This window comes from Phocoena phocoena, chromosome X (genome assembly GCF_963924675.1).
Source record: "Phocoena phocoena chromosome X, mPhoPho1.1, whole genome shotgun sequence".
NCBI lineage: Eukaryota > Metazoa > Chordata > Mammalia > Artiodactyla > Phocoenidae > Phocoena > Phocoena phocoena.
In genome coordinates, this window is record NC_089240.1 from 129,932,315 (window position 1) to 129,954,553 (window position 22,239).

Below are 22,239 nucleotides of genomic sequence, written 5' to 3' on the forward strand. Positions count from 1 at the left end.
TGACAAAGGATTAATCTCCAAAATTTACAAGCAGCTCATGCAGCTCAATAACAAAAAAACAAACAACCCCATCCAAAAATGGGCAGAAGACCTAAATAGACATTTCTCCAAAGAAGATATACAGAATGCCAACAAACACATGAAAGAATGCTCAACATCATTAATCATTAGAGAAATGCAAATCAAAACTACAATGAGATATCATCTCACACCAGTCAGAATGGCCATCATCAAAAAATCTAGAAACAATAAATGCTGGAGAGGGTGTGGAGAAAAGGGGACACTCTTGCACTGCTGGTGGGAATGTGAATTGGTTCAGCCACTGTGGAGAACAGTATGGAGGTTCCTTAAAAAACTACAAATAGAATTACCATATGACCCAGCAATCCCACTACTTGGCATATACCCTGAGAAAACCAAAATTCAAAGAGAGTCATGTACCAAAATGTTCATTGCAGCTCTATTTACAATAGCCAGGACATGGAAACAACCTAAGCGCCCATCATCGGATGAATGGATAAAGAAGATGTGGCACATATACACAATGGAATATTACTCAGCCTTAAAAAGAAATGAAATTGAGCTATTTGTAATGAGATGGATAGACCTAGAATCTGTCATACAGAGTGAAGTAAGTCAGAAAGAAAAAGACAAATACCGTATGCTAACACATATATATGGAATTTAAGGGAAAAAAATGTTAAGAACCTAGGGGTAAGATAGGAATAAAGATGCAGACCTACTGGAGAACGGACTTAAGGATATGGGGAGGGGGAAGGGTGAGTTTTGACAGGGCGAGAGAGAGTCATGGACATATACACACTAACAAACGTAGTAAGGTAGATAGCTGGGGGGAGGCAGCCGCAAGGCACAGGGATATTAGCTCGGTGCTTTGTGACAGCCTGGAAGGGTGGGATGGGGAGAGTGGGAGGGAGGGAGACGCAAGAGGGAAGACATATGGGAACATATGTATATGTATAGCTGATTCACTTTGTTGTAAAGCAGAAACTAACACACCATTGTAAAGCAATTATACCCCAATAAAGATGTTTAAAAAAAAAAAAAGAAAAAACTGTTGGTTCCTAGTGATCACCACTTTTTTTTCTTCTCATCAGTAATTTATTTTGGTAATCAGTTCTAAAGCCCTGACTAAACTTTACATTGAGATCACATTTTATAAGTTCTGAAATTTCCTCTTATTAATAAGGAGTATATTTTCCAGCCTCTATTTTTAATAGACTTTATATTTATTTATTTTTTGTGGTACGCGGGCCTCTCACTGCTGTGGCCTCTCCCGTCGTGGAGCACAGGCTCCAGACGCGCAGGCTCAGCGGCCATGACTCACAGGCCCAGCTGCTCCGCGGCATGTGGGATCTTCCTGGACCGGGGCACGAACCCGCATCCCCCGCATCGGCAGGCGGACTCTCAACCACTGCGCCACCAGGGAAGCCCTAGACTTTATATTTTTAAGAGCTCTTTTAGTTTCATAGCAAACTTGAGCAGAAGATACAGAGATTTCCTGTATAGCCCCTGCCCCCACACACACATAGCCTCTCCATTATCAACACCCTTCACCGGATGGAACATTTGTTACAATTGATGAGCCAAGATCGATATGTTATTATTAGCTAAAGTCCGTAGTTTGCGTTAGTGTTCACCCTCGTGTTGTACATTCTATGGGTTTGGACACGTGCACCATGTGATGTATCCACCATTATAGCATCATACAGAGTAGTTTCACTGCCCTAAGAATGCTCTGTGCTCAGCATGTTCATCCCTCCCTCCCCCTCCTAAACCCCTGGCAACCACTGATCCTTTTACTGTCTCCATAGTTTTGTCTTTTCCAGAGTGTCTTATAGCTGGAATCATACAGTCTGCAGCCTTTTCAGGTTGGCGTCCTTCACTTAGTCATATGCATTCAAGGTTCCCCCATGGCTTTTTGTGGCTTGATAGATCATTTCTTGTTAGCAGTGAATACTATTCCATTGTCTGGATGGACCACAGTTTATGTCTCCATTTGCCTACCAAGGTCATCTTGGTTGCTTCCAAGTTTGGGCAATTATGAATAAAGCTTCCATAAGCATTTGTGTGCAGTTTTTGTGTGGACCTAAGTTTTCAGCTCCTTTGGGTAAATACCAAGGAGCATGATTGCTGTATCATATGGTAAGAGTACTTTTATTTTGTAAGAACCTGACAAACTGTCTTCCAAAGTAGCTGCATCATTTTTTTGCATTCCCACCAGCAGTGGATGAGATTTCCTGTTGTGCTTCTTCATTGGATTTTCATCATTCTAATAGGTGTGTAGTGGTATCTTACTGTAGTTTTTTTTTTTTTTTCCTGCGGTACGCGGGCCTCTCACTGTTGTGGCCTCTCCCGTTGCGGAGCACAGGCTCCGGAAGCGCAGGCTCAGCGGCCATGGCTCACGGGCCCAGCTGCTCCGCGGTATGTGGGATCCTCCCGGACCAGGGCACGATCCCGTGTCCCCTGCATCGGCAGGCGGACTCTCAACCACTGCGCCACCAGGGAAGCCCCTTACTGTAGTTTTAATTTGCATTTCCCTGATGATGTGTGATGAGGAGCATCTTTTCATATGCTCATTTGTCCTCTGTGTATCTTCTTTGGTGAGGTGTCTGTTCATATCTTTTGCCCATTTTTAAAAATTGGGGTAAGAACGCTTAACATGAAGTCTAGACTCTTAACAAAATTTTGAAGTGTACAATACAGTACTGTTAACTCTAGGCACTGTGTTGTACAGTAGATCTCTAGAACTTATTCATCTTGTATAACTGAAACTTTATACCCATTGAACAACATCTCCCCATTTTCCCTCTTTTCAGCCCCTGACAACCACCATTCCACTCTCTGCTTCTATGAGCTTGACTATTTTAAATACCTCATGTAAGTGGAATCATGCAGCATTTTTCCTTCTGTGACTGGCTTATTTCACTTAGCATAATATCCTTCAGGTACATCCATGTTGTCACATATGGCAGGATTTCCTTTTATTTAAAGCTGAATAATATTCCAATGTATGTATATACTATATTTTCTCTGTCTGTTCATCTGCTAATGGACATTTAGGTTGTTTCCATGTCTTGGATACTGTGAATAATACTGCAGTGAAGACGTGAGTGCAGATACATCTTCAAGATCCCGATTTCAATTCTTTTGGATATATACCCACAGCTGTATTGCTGGATCATATGGTGGTTTTATTTTTAATTTCTGAGGACCCTCCATATGTTTTCCATAGTGGCTACACCATTTTACATTCCCATCAACAGTGTACAAGGGTTCCAATTTTTCCACATCCTTCAAGCACTTTTTATCTTTTGATAATATCTATCCTAACAAGTGTGGGGTGAGATCTAGTTGTAGTTTAGATTTGCATTTATCTGGTGATTAGTGATGTTGAGTACCTTTTAGAGTTCTTCTTCCATTCTCCATAAGTCTTTAAAGATCACCAAGAAGGATCTAATCCATAACTTTTCACAGTATAAATATGAATCATCTGGTCAGAAGATTTGACCTATTGCATGAACTACATACGTTCCTTTGTTTCATCACCTATATTGGGCTTAAAATTTCCCTTTCCAAAGGGAACTAATTCTGATCTTTTTTTTAAAATCACATGTTAACATAGCATATGGTCCAAGCATTTTCCCTACATTAATCAGCATATGTGAGAGGTGCTCAAAGGATAATCTGTAGTCGTGGATGCTCACTGCTTCTATGTTATCCATTGTCCCTACAGACATCTTGGACCCCTGTGTTTTCCTTTTATTTTGTTCATTTGTGCTTTAGCTAATTCAGATCAGTGATTACAGATGTCAGCTGAATCATAGAATTGTATAGTTGTATCTTTCACAACATGTTCACAGTGAGAAACACCAACAAATTAGAAAGAGTCATTTGCAAAGGTATCATAAGGTTACTAGTAGCATCAAGTTAAAAATGAATACTCATCAATAAAAATACAATGCAAAGTTTGGAAATATATAATTATGCTACCTGTAGGCATAGACTTTTAGAACGTTACATTTTGCAGGTGAAAAACTGATGTTCTGGGAGGTGGAGACCAACTTTTCCTATGGTTTCCATGAGGAAAGATTTTTTTCTCTACACTCTCCTGGAATCTGTCTATTCCTTCATCTACTAATTCTGATGATTCACCTGACTGATGAATTTGAGAGTATGAATTGAACATGTGTAACTGAGCTTCTTCCTCCTTCTGTTCCCTTGGTTGCCAGCTGACCACAGGGAAGCATGCTTTTTGATCCACTTCTTCATTCCTTACATTTTACGTGGACAGGCTTTCACATAATGTTACCTATGGTTGTATAGTATTGCCTGTGAATGGATGGGTAAAGCTAATTCTTTGGTACAATACTAAGGAAGCCGCATTCTCCAGTATTTGCTTTATCAGCAATAAAGCTAATGTTTTGATTTTCATGTGCATGACTTCTCTATCTTTCAATTGGTTTCAAATGCAGGAAAGAAAGGGGGAGCTGTATGGCAATCCCCTAACACCCTTATAATCAGAAAGTAGAACTCCTACAAACTTAGAAGGCATGTGCAACTTCTGTGGACTTCATCATGCTCCATTGTGTATCTGGAGAGTCATTCCAATAAATGTCTTATCAGAGCAGAAATGTTTGGTTTCCTGGCCAATAACTTGTGGATCTCCTGATGGAATACTTTTTTTATTACTTCCATTAACAGACTGAAATGCCAAATGAATGACTATCTTCTACTAGTCAACCCAGTAACTTTGGAAAACTCCCACCAGAAAGACAACACACAAGATCTTGTTCTTTTGAAAAACCTTATACTTGTGCTTGGCTATACTGGCACCTTTCATACAAGCTTGTAAGCTTTTTGAACAAGGCAGGGATATTTCCAGGGGTATCTCAACACTGTCACATTGAGTGAGATGGCCTGGAGTGAAATGTGAAGATTCCTACAGACTCTAATGGACTACTACTTCTAGACTGAATGAGCTTGTTATCAAAGGGGACTTCCCCTAGTGTAACAAAATTTCATCTCTATTTACCTTTACTGTATGTGCTCTGAATTTAGGAGAAAATCATTCTACCTCCAGCCTTCTAAAATGTAGTTAGGAGAAAGTTTCTATAAATCTTATTTCAGGAGAGAAAAAAAAAACTTTGACAACTGCAACAGAATGATTCCAGTATCCTTCAGAAGGGACAGGAAAAACCTTGCTGAGTAAGATGCTGGCCTGTCTACTTGTGATTCTGTTATGTTAATCTATAAAGTATCCAATTCTAATGTCCCCTATTTTTCTGGCTGGAGAAACCCCTTAGCAAATACTTAGCAAATTAACAGTCTGTGTTTCTTTGCCAGAGCTTCCAAATCAGCCCTTTCCCTTAGAGCAAAAATAAGGGACCAAAAGTGGGAGAGGAGGAATAATTATACTGTTTAATAATTGAAAAGAGTGCCTTTTGGATGGTGTTTTTTTTTAATACTTTGTTGAAGCAAGGGAAAGAAATAGGAAAGTGTGATCCCTTTCAAACTGGACAAACCAAGTCAGTCTACGCTGGATTTTATTTAAAGGATTTGAAATTTATAATCTATAATGTCACTTATTATTATGTGTTTTATTTTCCTTTATTTTGTTAGCAAAGTTTAATTTTGATAAATTGTGTTTTCAACTGAAATCATAGTGTACTGAGTTCTTTCACACTCTAAACAATATTGAGAGAGGATGGATTTATTACACAAATGAATGAAATAAGCTCCTACTCTGTGTCAGGCACATATAAGGCAATAAAGTTTTCATTATGAGCAAACAATAGATATAGTCCCTATCTTAGTAGAGCTTTCAAATATGAAGGGAGATAGTCATTAAATAATGAAATAATAGTAGCCTGTATAGCATTTATAAAGAAAAATTACAGAGAACTCTAAGAGCATATATAGCTGACTTTATTTGAGTTGAATAATCAGCAAAGATTTTCCTATGAATGGGATGTTTACACTGAAAGCTAAAAGATAGTTAAAAGTAAGGTAAGCAAATGGTATGTGAAGAAAGGGAGCAGGAAGACATTCAAGGTAATGGGAACAGCATATGAAGAGGCTCAGAGTCATTAGTCTCTAGAACTATAGAATAATTAAAAGAAAGGCAGTGTGGCTAGAAAGTGGAAACCAAGGAAGAGTACCAAACAGTGAGAACAAAATGGTAGATATGGGACAGAAATTGCAGGGTTCATAAATTATGTTAAAGATTGGACTTTATTTTAAAGGTATTGGGGAGCCACTGAAAGGTTTTAAGCTTTACTGGTGTGTGTATGTGTGTGGTAGGGGAGGGAGGGAAAGTCAAATTTGTATTTTATAGAGTGACTATTCTGGCTTTAGTAGGGAAACTAGTATATAAGAGGTTAAGAAAGAGAACAAGGGGATCAGTCTAGAGACTACTAAAATCACCATGTGAGAAACTTGAGTTAGAGTAGAAACGGTAAATTGTGGAGATGGGGAAAAGTACTCAAATGTGAGGTCCTTTCGGGAACTAAAATACCACAAAAGTTAGTACTAGATTGGATATAGGATATAGGGGATTCCCCAATGTCATTTTGACTTGCTTGACTGCATGGATGGAAGGATTATTTGCTGAAATACAAAATACTGGAATAATGGAGTTTGCTTATTTTTGGCAGAAGAGACATGATGAGTTCTATTTTAATACTTAGTTTGAGACATCTGTGAAATATCCAAATAGAAATAGTAAAGTAGCAGTTGGATATATAGATATGGCTCAGGAGAGAGGACTGAGCTACAGATATACATTAAGGAGTCATTGGCATATAGATAGTAATTTTGGCAATGGGAATGGATGAGATGATCCAGGAAGAATACATAGAAGGAAATGAGAAGGCAGCCTGGGACAGGAGCTGGGGAAAGTCCAGCTTTACAGGGGAGGGTCAAGGAGGACAATCTAAGCCAGAAGGACGAGGAGCATCCAGGTGGGGCTCAAGGGCGCTGTCCCAGAAGCCAGCCAAGCAGGGTTTCCGTGGGAGGGCCACAGCCTGCGTGGCCACCTGAGGGGTCAAGGGACATTAGGGCCAACAGGTAACCCGGGGCGCTGGCATCAAGAAGGTCCCAGGCGGCCTTGGCCGCAAGCCGTCCTGCGGGGGTAATGGAGGCAAGGGCAGAGTGGAGCAGGTTGCGAGACGGGGAGGGAAGTCTGTGGAAGAAGCCAGCGCACAGGACTTTGGAGAAGCCGGCAGGGAGAGGAAGGGAGGGCGCAGAGCCCCACCGCTGGCTGCGGATGTGATTCCGAAGGAGGCCTTTCCTCCCGCGTTTTCTGAGGACGGGAGGTGTTGAAAATAGAGGGGAAAGAGGGAGACAAAGTGACCGCTATGCTAAGAAAGCCGAGCAGGGTGGAGAGCTTGGCGCCCAGCTCACAGCAGGAGGACTGCCTGGCCTTCCAAAGGAGTAGGAACCTCCTCCGTCACCATCACAGGAGAAAGGAGGGCAGGATGGCAGGGACTCAAAGACATTGGTAGCCTCAGAAGCAGGAGGTTAGGAGGCCCCTCCACACCATCAGGGAGAGCCAAGCTGAGCCTTGGGGTTGGAGCTCAGCTTCCTCCTTCACCTGCCAGGGGCTCCCACCTTCCTGGTCTCCACTCGCTTCTTCCCAAGTGCCTGGGGAGATCTGATCATGAGAGGCCCTGGGGTCGTTCAGGAGCTCACTGGCATCTGAGGAGGCCTTGCCCGTGTCTGTCATGCCTCTAGGTCCCCTCCGCATCGTGGCCCTGGTCGTCACCGTGGGCCTCACCTGGCTTGTAGCCAGCATCCTCCTCGGTGGGCCTGGTGGTGGCTTTCCTCGCATCCAGCAACTCTTCGCCAGTGAGTGTGGGACTCTCCCTCACCCCACTACGAGGTCCCCAGCGTGGCCACCTGGGCCTGCAGCCTGAGGCTTGGGGTGGAAGTGGTGGTGGCCTGGGTTTGCTGTCTCTTCCTGGCAGGGCACCTGTAGCTGCCCTCGGTCCGCCTCCTGGCATCCGGCACAGCCTGCCCCCTACCACCCAGTTGCTTCAGCTGGAAACGCCAATCTCCGCTAATTAGAATCCTTTGTTTGCTGAGGCCCATGTGAGGGGCAGGGGGGCTTCTGCTGAACATTGGGGATGACTCCTGAATTGTTCCCTGCAGGCTTTCTGCTGGGTTCTGAGATGGGGAGGGGACTCGACACCTCGTTACTGGTGACACATCACCTAAGTACTTTTTTTTCAACTTTATCAATAAAAATTTCAGAATTTACTTATATGTATAAAAGATATGTATGTATTTACAAAAGACTTAAAAACCATAATCACATTTAAAAATAATTGGTTTACTTAATTTCATCAATATACAGTGAGTGTTCAAACTTCCAAATGTCTCATAAATGTAAAAAACATTTTATGTAGATTTAAAAAAAATGAGGATCCAAATAAGCTCCACATATTGTGATTGGTTGTCTTTTAAAGTTTTATTTCTTAAATTATCATACACTAAAATTGACTTTTTGTCCTTTTGGTGTAAAGTTTTACACATGCATAGATTCATGTAACTATAATTAGAATATAGTATAGTTCCATTACCCTAAAAATCTTGTTTATACTGTATCTTTATAGTCATAGCCTCCTCCCTACCCCTAACCCCTGGAAACCATTTATCTGTTATCCATCCCTATAGTTTTGTCTTTTATAGAATGACATATAATGAGAATTGGTATGTAATCTTTGACTTCTTTCACTTAGTATAATGCCTTTGAGAATCAGTCAAGTTTTTGTGTGTATCAATGGTTGTTATTTTATACTAAGTAATATTTCACTGTATGGAATGTATCACAATTTATCCATTCACCCATTGAAGAACATTTAGGTTGTTCAATACTTATGTACAGAATATCTTTTGGTCATGTTTTCCTTTATCCAACCTGATCATCTCTGTCTCTTAAATGGTGTGTTTAGCTCATTTACATTTAGTGTAATTATTGATATGTTTGGATTCAAGTCTACTGTTTTGTGTTTCTTTTGTTTATTTTTGAACATTTTCTAGTATTCCATTATAAATCATTTATAGTACTTTTGAGTATTTCTCTTTATACAATATTTTTAGTGGTTGCTCTAGGGATTACCAAATGTATACTTTTCACAGTCTATTTAGAATCAATAAATCTATTTCAGATCAGTGTCTTACTAATTCAACTGAAATGTAGACATCTTACTGCCATATAGATACCTTTACCTTCTACATAGTTATGCTATCGTTGTCTTATATATTATATCTACCTACATTTAAAACCCTATCAGAGATCATTATGTTTTTTGCTTTCAACCATCAAACATGTTATAAAGAACTCAAGAGGAGAAAAGTCTACTGTATTTACCCAGATATTTACCATTTCTCTTGACTTTTTTTTTATTCCTGATGATGTAACTTTTCTTCTGGTATCATTTCCTTTCTGTCTGAAGAATTTTTCAGCAATTCTTTTAGAGCAGGTTTCTGATTTCAAGTTTTCTTAGGTTTTATTCATCTGAGAATGTAGTTATTTCACCTTCATTAGTAAAGATATTTTCACTGGATTTACAATTCTAGGTTGACAGTTCTTTTCTTTCAGCACTTGGAAAATATTGTGTACTTCCTTTTGGATCCCATGGCTTTTGATGTGAAATCTCTTTTTCCCCTATTGCTAATATATTTTTGTCTATGGCTGCTTTCAAGACCTTTTCTTTCTCTTTAGTTTTCAGCATTTGATTATGATGTATCTGGGCATGGATTCCTTTGTGTATATCCTGTATGGGGTTGGCTCATCTTCTTGAATCTGTAGATTTATGTTTTTCCCCAAACTTGGGATATTTTCAGTCATTATTTCTTCAAATATTTTTTCAATTCAGCACTCTTTCTCCTCTCCTTCTTGGATTCCAATGATGTGAATTTTAGAATTTTTGTTATTGTCCCACAGGTTCCCAAGACTCTGTTCACTTTTTTTTTTCAATCTTTTCTCTCTGTTCATATTGGATGATATCTAGTGGTCTATCGTTAAGTTCACTGGTTCTTTCCTCTGTCATCTCTGTTCTACCATTGAGTCCATCAGGTGAATTTTTTTTCACTGAGTGTTTCAGTTCTAAAATGTCTATTTGATTCTTCTTTATATGTTTTATTTCTTTACTGATGCTTTCAATTTTAATATTTGTTTAAATAATGTTCACAATTGTCCATCAGAGATTTTTTATAATAGCTGCTTTAAAGCCCTCATCAAATGACTCCAACATCTCTGTCATCTCATTGTTGCTATCTGTTGACTGTCTTTTCCCATGCAAGTTGAGATTTTCCTGCTTATTTGTATGCCAAGTATTTTTTGGTTTGTATCCTGGGCATATTGAATATTACATTATAAGATTCTCAGTTTTGTTTACATCCTAGGAAAATGCTGATATTTTTGTTTTAGTCTTCAGTGGGCTGTGGGTTCCAAAATCAGTTCAAATTTTTTTTTTTGCGGTACTAATTGCATCTGTCTAGCATATGCGCCACCCAGTGGTCATCCTGAGACCTGAGTGAAGATCTACCTGTTAGCTCACTTCTCAAAGTCTTTGGTATATTAATTAGTATCAAATACATTCATGAGCAGGTCAGGGTTGCTCCGGAGTTCATAAACAATTTTATGGGGGTCACTCTTCCAAGTTCCTCTCTCTCAATTATCTCCAAAGTATTTTTTAGCTCCCAAGTCTCTTCTTTTTATTCTTCCACCCCAGACTGCCCACTTCTATGATTGTACCATGTCCAAAGTCAAGCAGAAATAAGACAAAGAAAGGACGAAAAGCAATGGGATATGTTCCTACTCTCTTGGAGCGACAACTCCATCCAATGGAGGGAAATGTTCCGCTCTCTGAGTTTTGGCTCCCGCATGCCTCCATTGCCAGCCAATATCACTGCCACAGGATTGCCTGGAGGTTAGGGCACAAGAGAATGGAATAAAAGGAGGAAAAAATGAAAGATTCCCCACCCCTGACCTTTAGGTTTTATGTTTCCTGTTCCTTAAGCCAGGCTTCTTCTGAGTCCTTTTTTGCACTACAGTGTTCACTTCTGAGCTTTGTGTTGCATTGAGTTGAGGCCAGGATATACCAAAATGAAAATCATGGTACTGTTTGGGGTTCTTCAAGTTATGGTATTTTTCCATTATATATTTACAATTGAACAACATTTATAAGTTGATCAGGGAATGTTCCAAGTTCAGCCTGGCTTAGGCTCTGAGTTTCTGACCCACTTGCCTTTCACTTCTCAGTGTAGGCCAGGCTGACCTGCTGCAGGCCTCAGGATACTTCTATACTAACAGAAATAATTCTTTGTATCCATAAGACTGACTGGTATTTCAGTTAGGACTTATATTTGCAGTTGGTGAGAAACTCAATCTAAATTGACTTTAACAAAAGGGTAGTTGATTGGCTCATGTAACAGAATAGTCCAGAGATAGGTCTAGCTTTAGATAACATGACCTAATCCAGGACCTCATAATATCATCAAGGCATGAACTCTCTCCATTTCTCAGTTGTGCTTTCCTCAGTATTACATACATTTTCATATAGTTTCTTCCCTCATTATGGCGAGGTGGTTACCAATAATTCCTGGCTTACAACTTCATGACTTAAGTCCAACAGAATAGAGAACACCTCTTTATTGCTTGAACAAGATTCCTGGTATTATCTCTGATTGGATCAAAATGTTTTACTTGAATCATCTGCCCATATCCAAATCATATATTGTGGCCTAGGAGAGTGATTGGCCAGGCCTGTGTTACATGTATGCTCTTGGAACCAGAGATAGAGTCAGCTTTACCCAAAGCACACCACACATAAACAAAGCACATTGCTGATCATCAGTGATGATCTTCCTAAAGTAAAATCACGGTGGTTCTACCAGATGAAGAGGTGATGGACGATGGGAGAAAGAATTAACAAATGTATACTATACCCAGAGAACTCAATAACTTCCATTAGGGTGCTTATAAAGCCTTGCCTTCCCTCTGTACTTTTTGTTGGTCCAGTTTGTCTCTCTTCCCTTGCTGAATCCTTACCCATAAGTTTTAATTATTGTTTGTTCTTCAGAACAGAGGCTTATAGGTTGTAATTGAAACCATTTATGAGATGAAATATCCTGAAGTATATATTAAGCAGTGGCTCTAAAAGTCTTGTCTCTGGAGCAGCAGCAGCATAGCCTAGGAACATGTTAGAAGTGCCAGTTCTTGGGTCTCATCCCAGACCTAATGAGTCAGAAACTATTGTGATGGAGCTCAGAAACCAGTGTTTTAACAAGCCCTTCAGGTGATTGTGATGTTCACTAAGATTTGAGAACCACTGAACTAGAGAATAGGAAGAAAAAAGTAAAGATTGCAAAAGAGACTGCAGAGAATAACCAGGGATGTAGAAAGAAAACCAGAAGCATGTGGTAACAAGAGAAGTCAAAGAGAATGCTTTAGAATGTGTTTACTAATTTGTTGGATAGTTCCCATATTATAAGGTAAGGTCTAAGAGACCAGAGAATTTTTTTTGTCTTGCTCTCTGCTGTATCCATAGCATATAGTTGGAGACTTCAAAACTTCTCTCTCTGCAGCTGGTTGAACAAGTAAACAGAAAATTAGTAATGATATAGAATACCTGAACAATACTATCAAATAAGACTCAGTTTGTATTTACAAATACTCCACCTAACAAAAGCAGAATATAATTTCTTTTCAAGTGTGCATGGAAGATTCACCATTATAGAACATACTTTGGATCATAAAACAAGCCTCAATGAATTTGAGTATCAATCATATAAAGTATGTTCTCAGATCACAATGGAATTAAACTAGAAATCAATAACAGAAATATATCTGAAAAATTGCCAAATATTTGGAAATTTAACAATATACATCAAAGTTACCCATAGATCAAAGAAATCTGAACCAATAACTTAAAATATTTTGAACTGGGGAATTCCCTGGTGGTCCAGTGGTTAGGACTTGGTGCTTTTGCTGCCATGGGCCCAGGTTTGATCCCTGCTCAGGGAACTAAGATCCCAAGGTAGCTGTGTGGTACAGCCAAAAATAAATTTTTAAAAATATTTTGAACTGAATAAAGATAAAATACAACAGATGAAAATATGTGGGATGCAGCTAAATCAGTGTTTAGAGGGAACTTTATATTGTTAAATTCTTAAATTAGAAAAGAAGAAAAGTCTCATATAAATAATCTAAACTTCCAGCTAAGAGGTTCAAAATAAACCCAAAGCAAGCTTAGGGAAGGAAATCATAAAGATAAGAGCAGAGGTCAATTAAACTGAAAAAAGAAAATTAATAGAGAATATCAATGAAACAAAAGTTGCTTTTTTAAAAGATCAACAAAATTGATAAGCCTCCTGCCAGACTGACCAAGAAGAAAAACCAATAAAATTACAAATATCATTAAAGGCCACACAGACATTAAGAGGATAAAGGAATACTATGAAAAACCTTATGCTCAGAAATGAAACAACTTAGATAAAATGAACAAATTTCTTGAAAGACGCAAACTACAGAAACATCCAAGAAGAAATAGATAACCTTAACAATCCTATATCTATTTTAAAATTTTAATTCATAGTTAAAATGTGCCAAAAAAGAACACTTCAGGCCCAGATGGTTTCACTGATGCGTTTTCCCAAACACTTAAGGAAGAAATAATATTGTCTTCAAGAATATAGAAGAAGGAACACTTCCAAACTCATTTTATGAGGCAAGCATTACTCTAATACCAAATCAAAGAAATTACAAGAAAGAGAAACTAGTATTTCTCATGAACATAGATGCAAAAATATGCAACAAAATATTAGCAAATTAAATCTAGCAGTATATTAAATGCAAAATACGTCATGATCAAAGTGGGAATGGTTTATTCTAGTAATAAAAGGCTGTTTCAACATTTGAAAATCAATCAACATAATTCACCATATTAAGAGATTAAATAAGAAAAAAACTATGGTCATTTAAATAGACACAGAGAAAGCATTTACAAAAAAGTGTCTATACATGATTTTTTTAAAACTCCCAGAAAACTAGGGATAGAAAGAAACTTTCTTAACATGGTAAAGGGGAATCTACGAAAAATTGACAGCTAACATCATACTTAACGGTGAGAAGCTGAATAGTTTCTTTGAAGGATGCAGAACAAAGAAAGGAAATCTTCTCTCATAACATCTCTTCAACAAAGTACTGGAAGTCCAAGTCAATGCAATAAAGGATAACAAGAAATAAAAGGCTTAGAGATTGAAAGAGAAAAAAAACTACCTATACTTGCAGGTGACATAATTGTTTTATGAAGAAAACCTATAAAGAATCTACAAAAAATATCCTAGATCTAATATATGAGTTTAGCAAGTTTGTAAGATACAAAATTCAATTATATTTCTATAGACAAGCAATGCAACGTGTTTCAAATTTTTAAAAATACCACTTACAATAGCACAAAAATGAAACACTGAAGTATAGATCTAATAAATTATATTCAGTGTCTGTATGCTGACAACTACAAAATACTGCTAAAAGAAATCAAAGAAGACATAAATAACTGGACTTCATTATTGTTTAACAACCATTTGCACTGCAAAGGACACTGTTAAGAGAATGAAAGGCCAAGCTACAGACTAGGAGAAAATATTTGCCAGTTACACTTCTGACAAAGGACTTCTATTCAGAATATACAAAGAATTCTCAAAATTCAGCCATGAGAAAACAAACAACCCAATTAAAAATGATTAAAATAACTGAACAGACACTTCACCAAAGACAATATACAGATGTCAAATTAGGATATGAAAAGAAACATGTCATTAATCATTTGGAAAATACAAATTAAAACCACAAGGAGCTACCACAGCACATCTAGTACAACTAAAAATTTAAAAACCTGGCAATACCAAATTCTGATGAAGATGCAGAGGAGGTGGAATGCTCACACATTGCTACTAAAGACGCAAGTTGGTACAGCCACCTTGAAAAATAATCTGGCAGTTTCTTATAATGTTAAACATATGCCTACAAGGTGACCCAGCAATCCCAGCCCTAGATATTTACCGAAGAGAAATGAAAATTTATATTCACCCAAAAGCCTGTATGTGAAGATTTATACTAGTTTTATGTACAATTAACAAAAATGGAAATAACTTAGCTGTCCTTCAACAAGTGAATTGACTAACTATGGTACATCCACAAAATGGAAAACTACTCAGCAATAAAAAGGAACAAACCACTGATTCATGCAACAACATGGATAACATCCGGTAGTAATGATCACACCTAGCATTCAGATCTTGGTTTCTAAATACCATTCTCCAATAAAAGGAACAAGGGCTTCTTGAAGAACTGGGTGATTGCTGAGCTGGGAAAGGGGAAATGTGAGATGAGACTGGAGCATCGTGTGAGGCCAAAACGTAAGAAAGTGCTCAGAAAAGGAGAAGTGATGAAGGAATATTGAAAAGGCAAAGAAGCCAACCTGAATTAGCTACCAATGGTCAAAGGTGACTATAAATGGTCAGAAGAAGGAAATTTTGGTGGTGATAGAGCTGTTCCATATCTTAAGGGTAGTGCTGACTGTGCTTTTGTCAGAATCCATAGAGCTGTACACCACAAAGCATGAACTTTATAGTACATGAATTTAAAAATAAATTAGAGAGAAATAAAAAGAAATTTCCAAAAATTATAATGCACATGTTGCTAAATAATTCCTACCCAAAACATATCTTTTTGTATTATACTCACTGTATCTTTAAAATAACTCGACAGTTTTATAGTTATACACATTTAGGTTCTCTGCACATTTATTTTTTAGAATAATGTAATGAATTCCCATGGAGCCATTGCCCAAGCTAAAAACGAAAGCATTTTCAATAATTTATGTACTCCTTCCATCTTGCCTCCCTTTACCTGAAGTAACCATTATTCTAAATTTTATGCTTATCATTCCCTTCCTTTTAAAATTTTCTGATGTTATAAACATTTAGCTAAATCAATGTTTCAAAACTGTTCATTTATGTAAGCAGCACTCAGACCGAGAAACAGAACATGACTACTTCCCCAGCAACTTCCCTTAGGTCCCTTCCAGTTACTGCCCCCACCCCCAGAGTGATTACTACTCTGATTCTATAACAGCATAGATTAGTTTTTCCTGTTTCTGAATTTTATATAAATGAAATTATATACTATACAATATATAATGTCTGACTTATTTTGATTAATATTATCTCTTTTGTATTCATCCATATTGTTTCAGGCAGTTGTATAGCTGTTATATAGTATTCCGTTGTGTAAATATGCCACAGTGTATTTATCCATTTTGGTGGGCATTAGGTTTTTACAAATTGGGAATATTATAGACAGTGCTGCTATGAATATGCATGTCTTCTAGTGAACATGTTATGCATTTCTGTTGGCTATACACTTATGATTGGAATAGCTAGGTCATAGGAGATGTATATGCTCAACTGTAACATATACTTGAGTTTTCCAAAGTAGTTTACCATTTGACAGTCCCTCCAGCAATGATGAGAGTTTGTTCTATATCCTTGCTGAACTATGGTATTGTCTGTCATTTTCATTTTATCCATTCTTGTGGATGTGTAATGGTATCACATAGTGGTTTCAATTTGCATTTCCTATTGATTAATTAAGTTGAACTATTTTATGTTCCTTGGTCATTTTGAGATCCTCTTGTGAAGATTTTTATTGGTTGTCAATTGCTTTTGTTTTTTAAAAAGTAACAAACTATTGGATTTATTTAATTAATCTTAATTCATTAATTTGTTCTTGTATCCCTATAACTCCTTTCTTATGCTTTCCACAGAATTTTTTTTCATATGAGTGATCTCATTTGTAAGGTTTTGAATTAACTATTAGTTAATTTAAGTTTTCCATGTTAAGTAATGAAAGTATGTTGTGGCCATATTGAGAAGCAAGATACATCTCTGTCCAAAATTGGTTTGGATGTCAAGACTGACGATGCCACACACACACACCAAGAGGGTATGAAAAGTTTTATTTCTTACATACAAGGTTTTCTAGGAAAAACAGGGCAAGCCTCTGAAGCTTGTCCAAAGATGGCTCGAGAGAACAAGGAAAAGAGACTGGGTTGGATGTTTATGGTGCTTAGGGAGTGGAGCCAGTGTGAGGATTCCTGTGCATGGATAGGGCATTGCGTGGTTTGAATCTCTGACCTGCACCAAAGGAGAAAGTATCCAGGCTTTCTCATAAGCTTGTCTAGATGTGGGGCAGAAGAACAAGTGGGAAGGGTGAGGCTTAAATCTGACATCAGCCAAACATTAAAAAATGGAGTCAGACTCTTTATTACAAAGTAATTTTTTCTCTGAGCTCAGTTTTATCTGTAGCACATATATTTTGATACTGGAGACTCTGCATTTTAGATTCTCTACATTTTTTTCTTTGGTTTAGGTTTTATTGTTGTTGTTTCCACTTTTGTTGTTATGTACTAATTTTATTGCCTTTATCCAAAAATATAGTCTGTATTTTGGAATATGCTGAAATTTCCCCTGTGAGTAATACCTAGCTAACTTTAAAAGCTGGTTTATTGATATATAATTCATATAACATAAATTCACCCATGTAGAGCATACAATTCAATGGATTTTAATGTATATACAAGAGTTGTGCAACCATCACCACAATCTAATTCTAAAACATTTTCAACAAAATACATAGGAATAAAGCTAACCAAGGAGGTGAAGACCTATATGCTGAAAACTATAAAACATTGCTAAAGGAAATTAAAGGTGATGTAAAGAAATGGAAAGATATCCCATACCCTTGGATTGGAAGAATTAATATTGTTAAAATGGGCATACTACCCAAAGCAATCTACAGATTTAATGTGATTCCTATCAAATTACCCATGACATTTTTCACAGAACTAGAACAAATAATTCTAAAATTTATATGGAACCACAAAAGACCCAGAATTGCCAAAGCAATCCTGAGGGAAAAGAACAAAGCAGGAGGCATAACCCTCCCAGATTTCAGACAATACTACAAACCTACAGTAATCAAAACAGTGTGCTATTGGCACAAAAACAGACATATGAATCAATGGAACAGAATAAAGAGCCCAGAAATAAACCCACACGTGTACAGTCAATTAATCTATGACAAAGGAGGTGAGAATATACAGTGGCGAATAGACAATCTCTTTAGCAAATGGTGGTGGGAAAGCTGAACAGCCTCACATAAATCAATGAAGTTAGAACACTCCCTCACACCACACACAAAAATAAACTCAAAATGGTTTAAAGACCTAAATATATAAGACAGGAAACAATAAAACTCCTGGAAGAGAACATAGGCAAAACATTTTCAGACATAAATTGTAGCAATATTTTCTCAGATCAGTATCCAAAGGAAAAAGAAATAAAAGCAAAAATAAAACATGGGACCTAATCAAACTTAAAAGCTTTGCACAACGAAGGAAACCATAAGCAAAATGAAAAGACACTGTACTGAATGGGAGAAAATATTTACCAATGATACAATTGACAAGGGGTTAATTTCCAAAATGTACAAACAGCTCATACAACTCAATATCAAAAAAACACACAACCCAATCAAAAAAAATGGACAGAAAACAAATAGACATTTCTCCAAAGAAGACATACAGATGGCCAAAAGGAACATGAAAAGATGCTCATCATTGCTACTTATTAGAGAAATGCAAATCAAAACTACAATGTGGTATCACCTCACACCAGTCAGCATGGCCATCATCAAAAAGTCTACAAATAATAAATGCTGGAGAGAGTGTGGAGAAAAGGGAATCCTCCTACACTGTTGGTGGGAATGTAAATTGGTGCAGCCACTATGGAGAACAGTATGGAATTTCCTTAACAAACTAAAAATAGAGCTACCATATGATCCAGCAATCCCACCCCTAGGCATATATCCAGAAAAGACAAACACTCTAATTCAAAAAGATACATGCACCTATTACCCAGTCATTAATAAAATGAAATAATGCCATTTGCAGCAACATGGATGGAACTAGAGATTGTCATACTGAGTGAAATAAGTCAGATGGGAAATACAAATAGCATATGATATTGCTTATATGTGGAATCTAAAAAAAAGGGTACAAGTAAATTTATCTACAAAACAGAAATAGAGTTACAGAAGTAGAAAATAAACTTATGATTACGAGGGGTAAGGGGGGGAGGGATAAATTGGAAGATTGGAACTGACATATACACACTACTGTATATAAAATAGATAACTAATAAGGACCTACTGTATAGCACAGGGAACTCTACTCAATACTCTCTTATGGCCTATATGGGAAAAGAATCTAAAAAAGAGTATATATATATATATATATATATATATATATATATATATATATGACAGATTCACTTTGCTGTATGCCTGAAACTAACACAACATTGTAAATGAACTGTACTCAAATAAAAATTAAATTTAAAAAAAGAAAAAAAAAGAAAACATACATGCACCCCAATGTTCATAGCAGCCCTATTTAGAATAGCCAACATATGGAAGCAACCTAAGTGTCCATCAAGAGATGAATGGATAGTGTTGGCCGGCGGAGTAGGCGGCCATGGGGAGCCTCCGTGGCCTGCGCCTGGCGGCTGGTTATTACAAGATATGGAATATACTTCCCTGTGCTATACAGAAGTTATTTTAGGTTCTGTGAAAGAGATGCTTTCTCATCTTTAAGGCTTACCAGAAACTCTGATTTGAAGAGAATAAATGGATTTTGCAACAAACCCCAGGAAAGTCCAAAGCCTCCAACCCACACTTACAGCCACAGAGTGCCATTGCATAAGCCTACGGATTGGGAGAAGAAGATCCTAATATGGTCAGGTCGCTTCAAAAAGGAAGATGAAATCCCAGAGACTGTCTCGTGAGTGCTGAATTTAGGGTTGTTTGAGATGCTCGATGCTGCAAAGAACAAGGTCTGGGTGAAGATCAGCTATGTAATGATCGCCTTGACAGTGGCAGGATGCATCTTGATGGTTATTGAGGGCAAGAAGGGTGCCAAAAGACACGAGTCTTTAACAAGCCTGAACCTAGAAAAGAAAGCTCGTCTGAGAGAAGAAGCTGCTGTGAAGGCCAAAACAGAGTAGCAGAGATATCCATGTTGGCTGGATTTTGAAAATCTAGAAACAATGTTGCAGTAACAGGCTTTATTAAGATGAATGTGGTATGAGTTCCCTAATTCTGCTCTAGAGCTACAAATAAATTTTCTTAAAGAAATGACTTGTCTATATTTTACGGCTTTGATCCAGGTTAAATGCAGCCTCAGCTTTTTTGAGAAAATGAAAGAATGAAAAGTGAGACAACTTACTTGAACTTTAATATTAACTCTTCTTTAGAGAGTCAGGACCTGTACCTTACTTTAATTCCCATTACCAAAGTGACATCTCCCCAGAAGTCAAATGGTTTCTAGTTCTGCATTTCTCTCTCTTCAGTGTCCTCATTTCTGAAGAGATAATAAGGAGGGCCAGCTGAGTACACTGCCCAGGTGCACGTTGGAGAGCTAACCTCCCCAAATACCCTGGTGTTTCTCGAGAGCCCTGGGAAGCAGCCAGACCACACTATGCCTTTGTCAGGCGCGCTGGAAGACAGAGGCTTTTAGGAGAAGTCTTTGAAAAAGTCCCGGCAAGGTGATGATGGAGGTCTGGCCACAAGTTTCTGAGGATTTTGAAATCCCAGCACTGTGGAGTCACTTGGGGCCAGCACAGTCACCTCTTCTGCTCCATGGCTTACAATTCCCAACCGGTCCTTTTTCTTCTGCCTTTACACTAAATTTCTCAGTTATGAATATCTATCAAATGCATTTTCTTATTAGTGTTGAAAAATAAGCATTTGCATCTGGTATGTATCTTACTTACAGTTCGACGAGGGTGCCAGGTTGTCTCACATTTAGGTATGGATGCTGGTTTCTATTTAAGTATTTCATTTATTCTCATGTGCTTCAATAGTATTAACGGATGGCAGGTCCGCATAAACATCCCAACCTGCTGGTTCTCTTCAGAGGGTTATAGCAGATTAAAAAGTAATATATGCGGCTGTTTGGGAATTTGGTTTAATAAAATACTCAGTAAAATGTAATGCACCACTCTACCTACAGCTTCATAATCTATCTGATGATGTTAATTGTGTCTATATACTTTACAGTACTTTAACCTTAGCTTCATTTTAGATATCAAGCTCTTTGATTTTTATCACTTGCAAATTCATCATCAAAAAGCATTGCTTTGTATACATTTTAGCAGATTAGTTTTTCTTGATTATTTTGGAACATTTATGTTACGTCTTATCTAAATATGGGTTTTAAATATGGGTAAAATCTAATGTACTTCTTTTTAAAAGTGTATCATCTTTCTTCATAGAACAATACCATTTTTAACTTCTAAAGAAGCATTTTAAAGTGTTGTATCTTGGAGATATATTGTAATAAAATGTATGATTAAGTCAAAGCTCAAAAAAAAAAAAGATGAATGGATAAAGAAGATGTGGTATATATATGTATGTGTATATATATATATAAGATTGAATATTATTACTCAGCCACAAAAAATAATGAAATATTGTCATTTGTAGCAAGATGGATGGATTTAGAGATTACCATACTAAGTGAAGTAAGACAGAGTAAGACAAATATTATATGATATCACATATCTGGAATCTAAAAAATAATACAAATGAATCTATGTAAAAAACAGAAACAGACTCAGAGACACAGGAAACTAACTTACAGTTACCAAAGGGGAAAGGGAGCGGGGAAGGATAAATTAGGGGTATGGGATTAACAGATACAAACTATTGGGTTGGCCAAAAACTTAGTTCGGGTTTTTCCGTAACATCTTACTATGCATAAAATAGATAAGCAACAAGGACTTACTGTATAGCACAGGGAACAATATTCAATATCTTATAATAACCTATAATGGAAAATAATCTGAAATATATATATAATAAGATCACTTTGCTGTATACCTAACACAATATTTTAAGTCAACTATACTTCAATAAAAAGACAAATAAATAAAACATTTTCATCACCCTAAAAGGAAACCCAGTACCCATTAGAAGTCACACCCCTTCCTTTCCATCATTGTGTTCTAGTCCTAGACAACTACTAATCTAATCTCTGTCTATAGATTTGCTTATTTAGGATGTTTCATATAAATGGAATTATACAATAT

General features: G+C 37.3%; 1 protein-coding gene and 1 non-coding gene across 2 annotated transcripts; both read left to right on the forward strand.

Annotated features, from left to right (window-relative positions):
* Positions 1-12,978: 12,978 nt before the first annotated feature.
* TRNAK-UUU (transfer RNA lysine (anticodon UUU)) lies at positions 12,979-13,051 on the forward strand. Its single transcript has one exon. It is a non-coding gene; the product is annotated as a tRNA-Lys (tRNA).
* Positions 13,052-19,625: 6,574 nt separating this feature from the next.
* On the forward strand, positions 19,626-20,154 carry LOC136142982 (protein FAM162A-like). Its single transcript, XM_065901279.1, is given in 2 exon segments — positions 19,626-19,659; positions 19,700-20,154. Coding segments are annotated over 2 exon segments (489 nt in total).
* Positions 20,155-22,239: the final 2,085 nt, after the last annotated feature.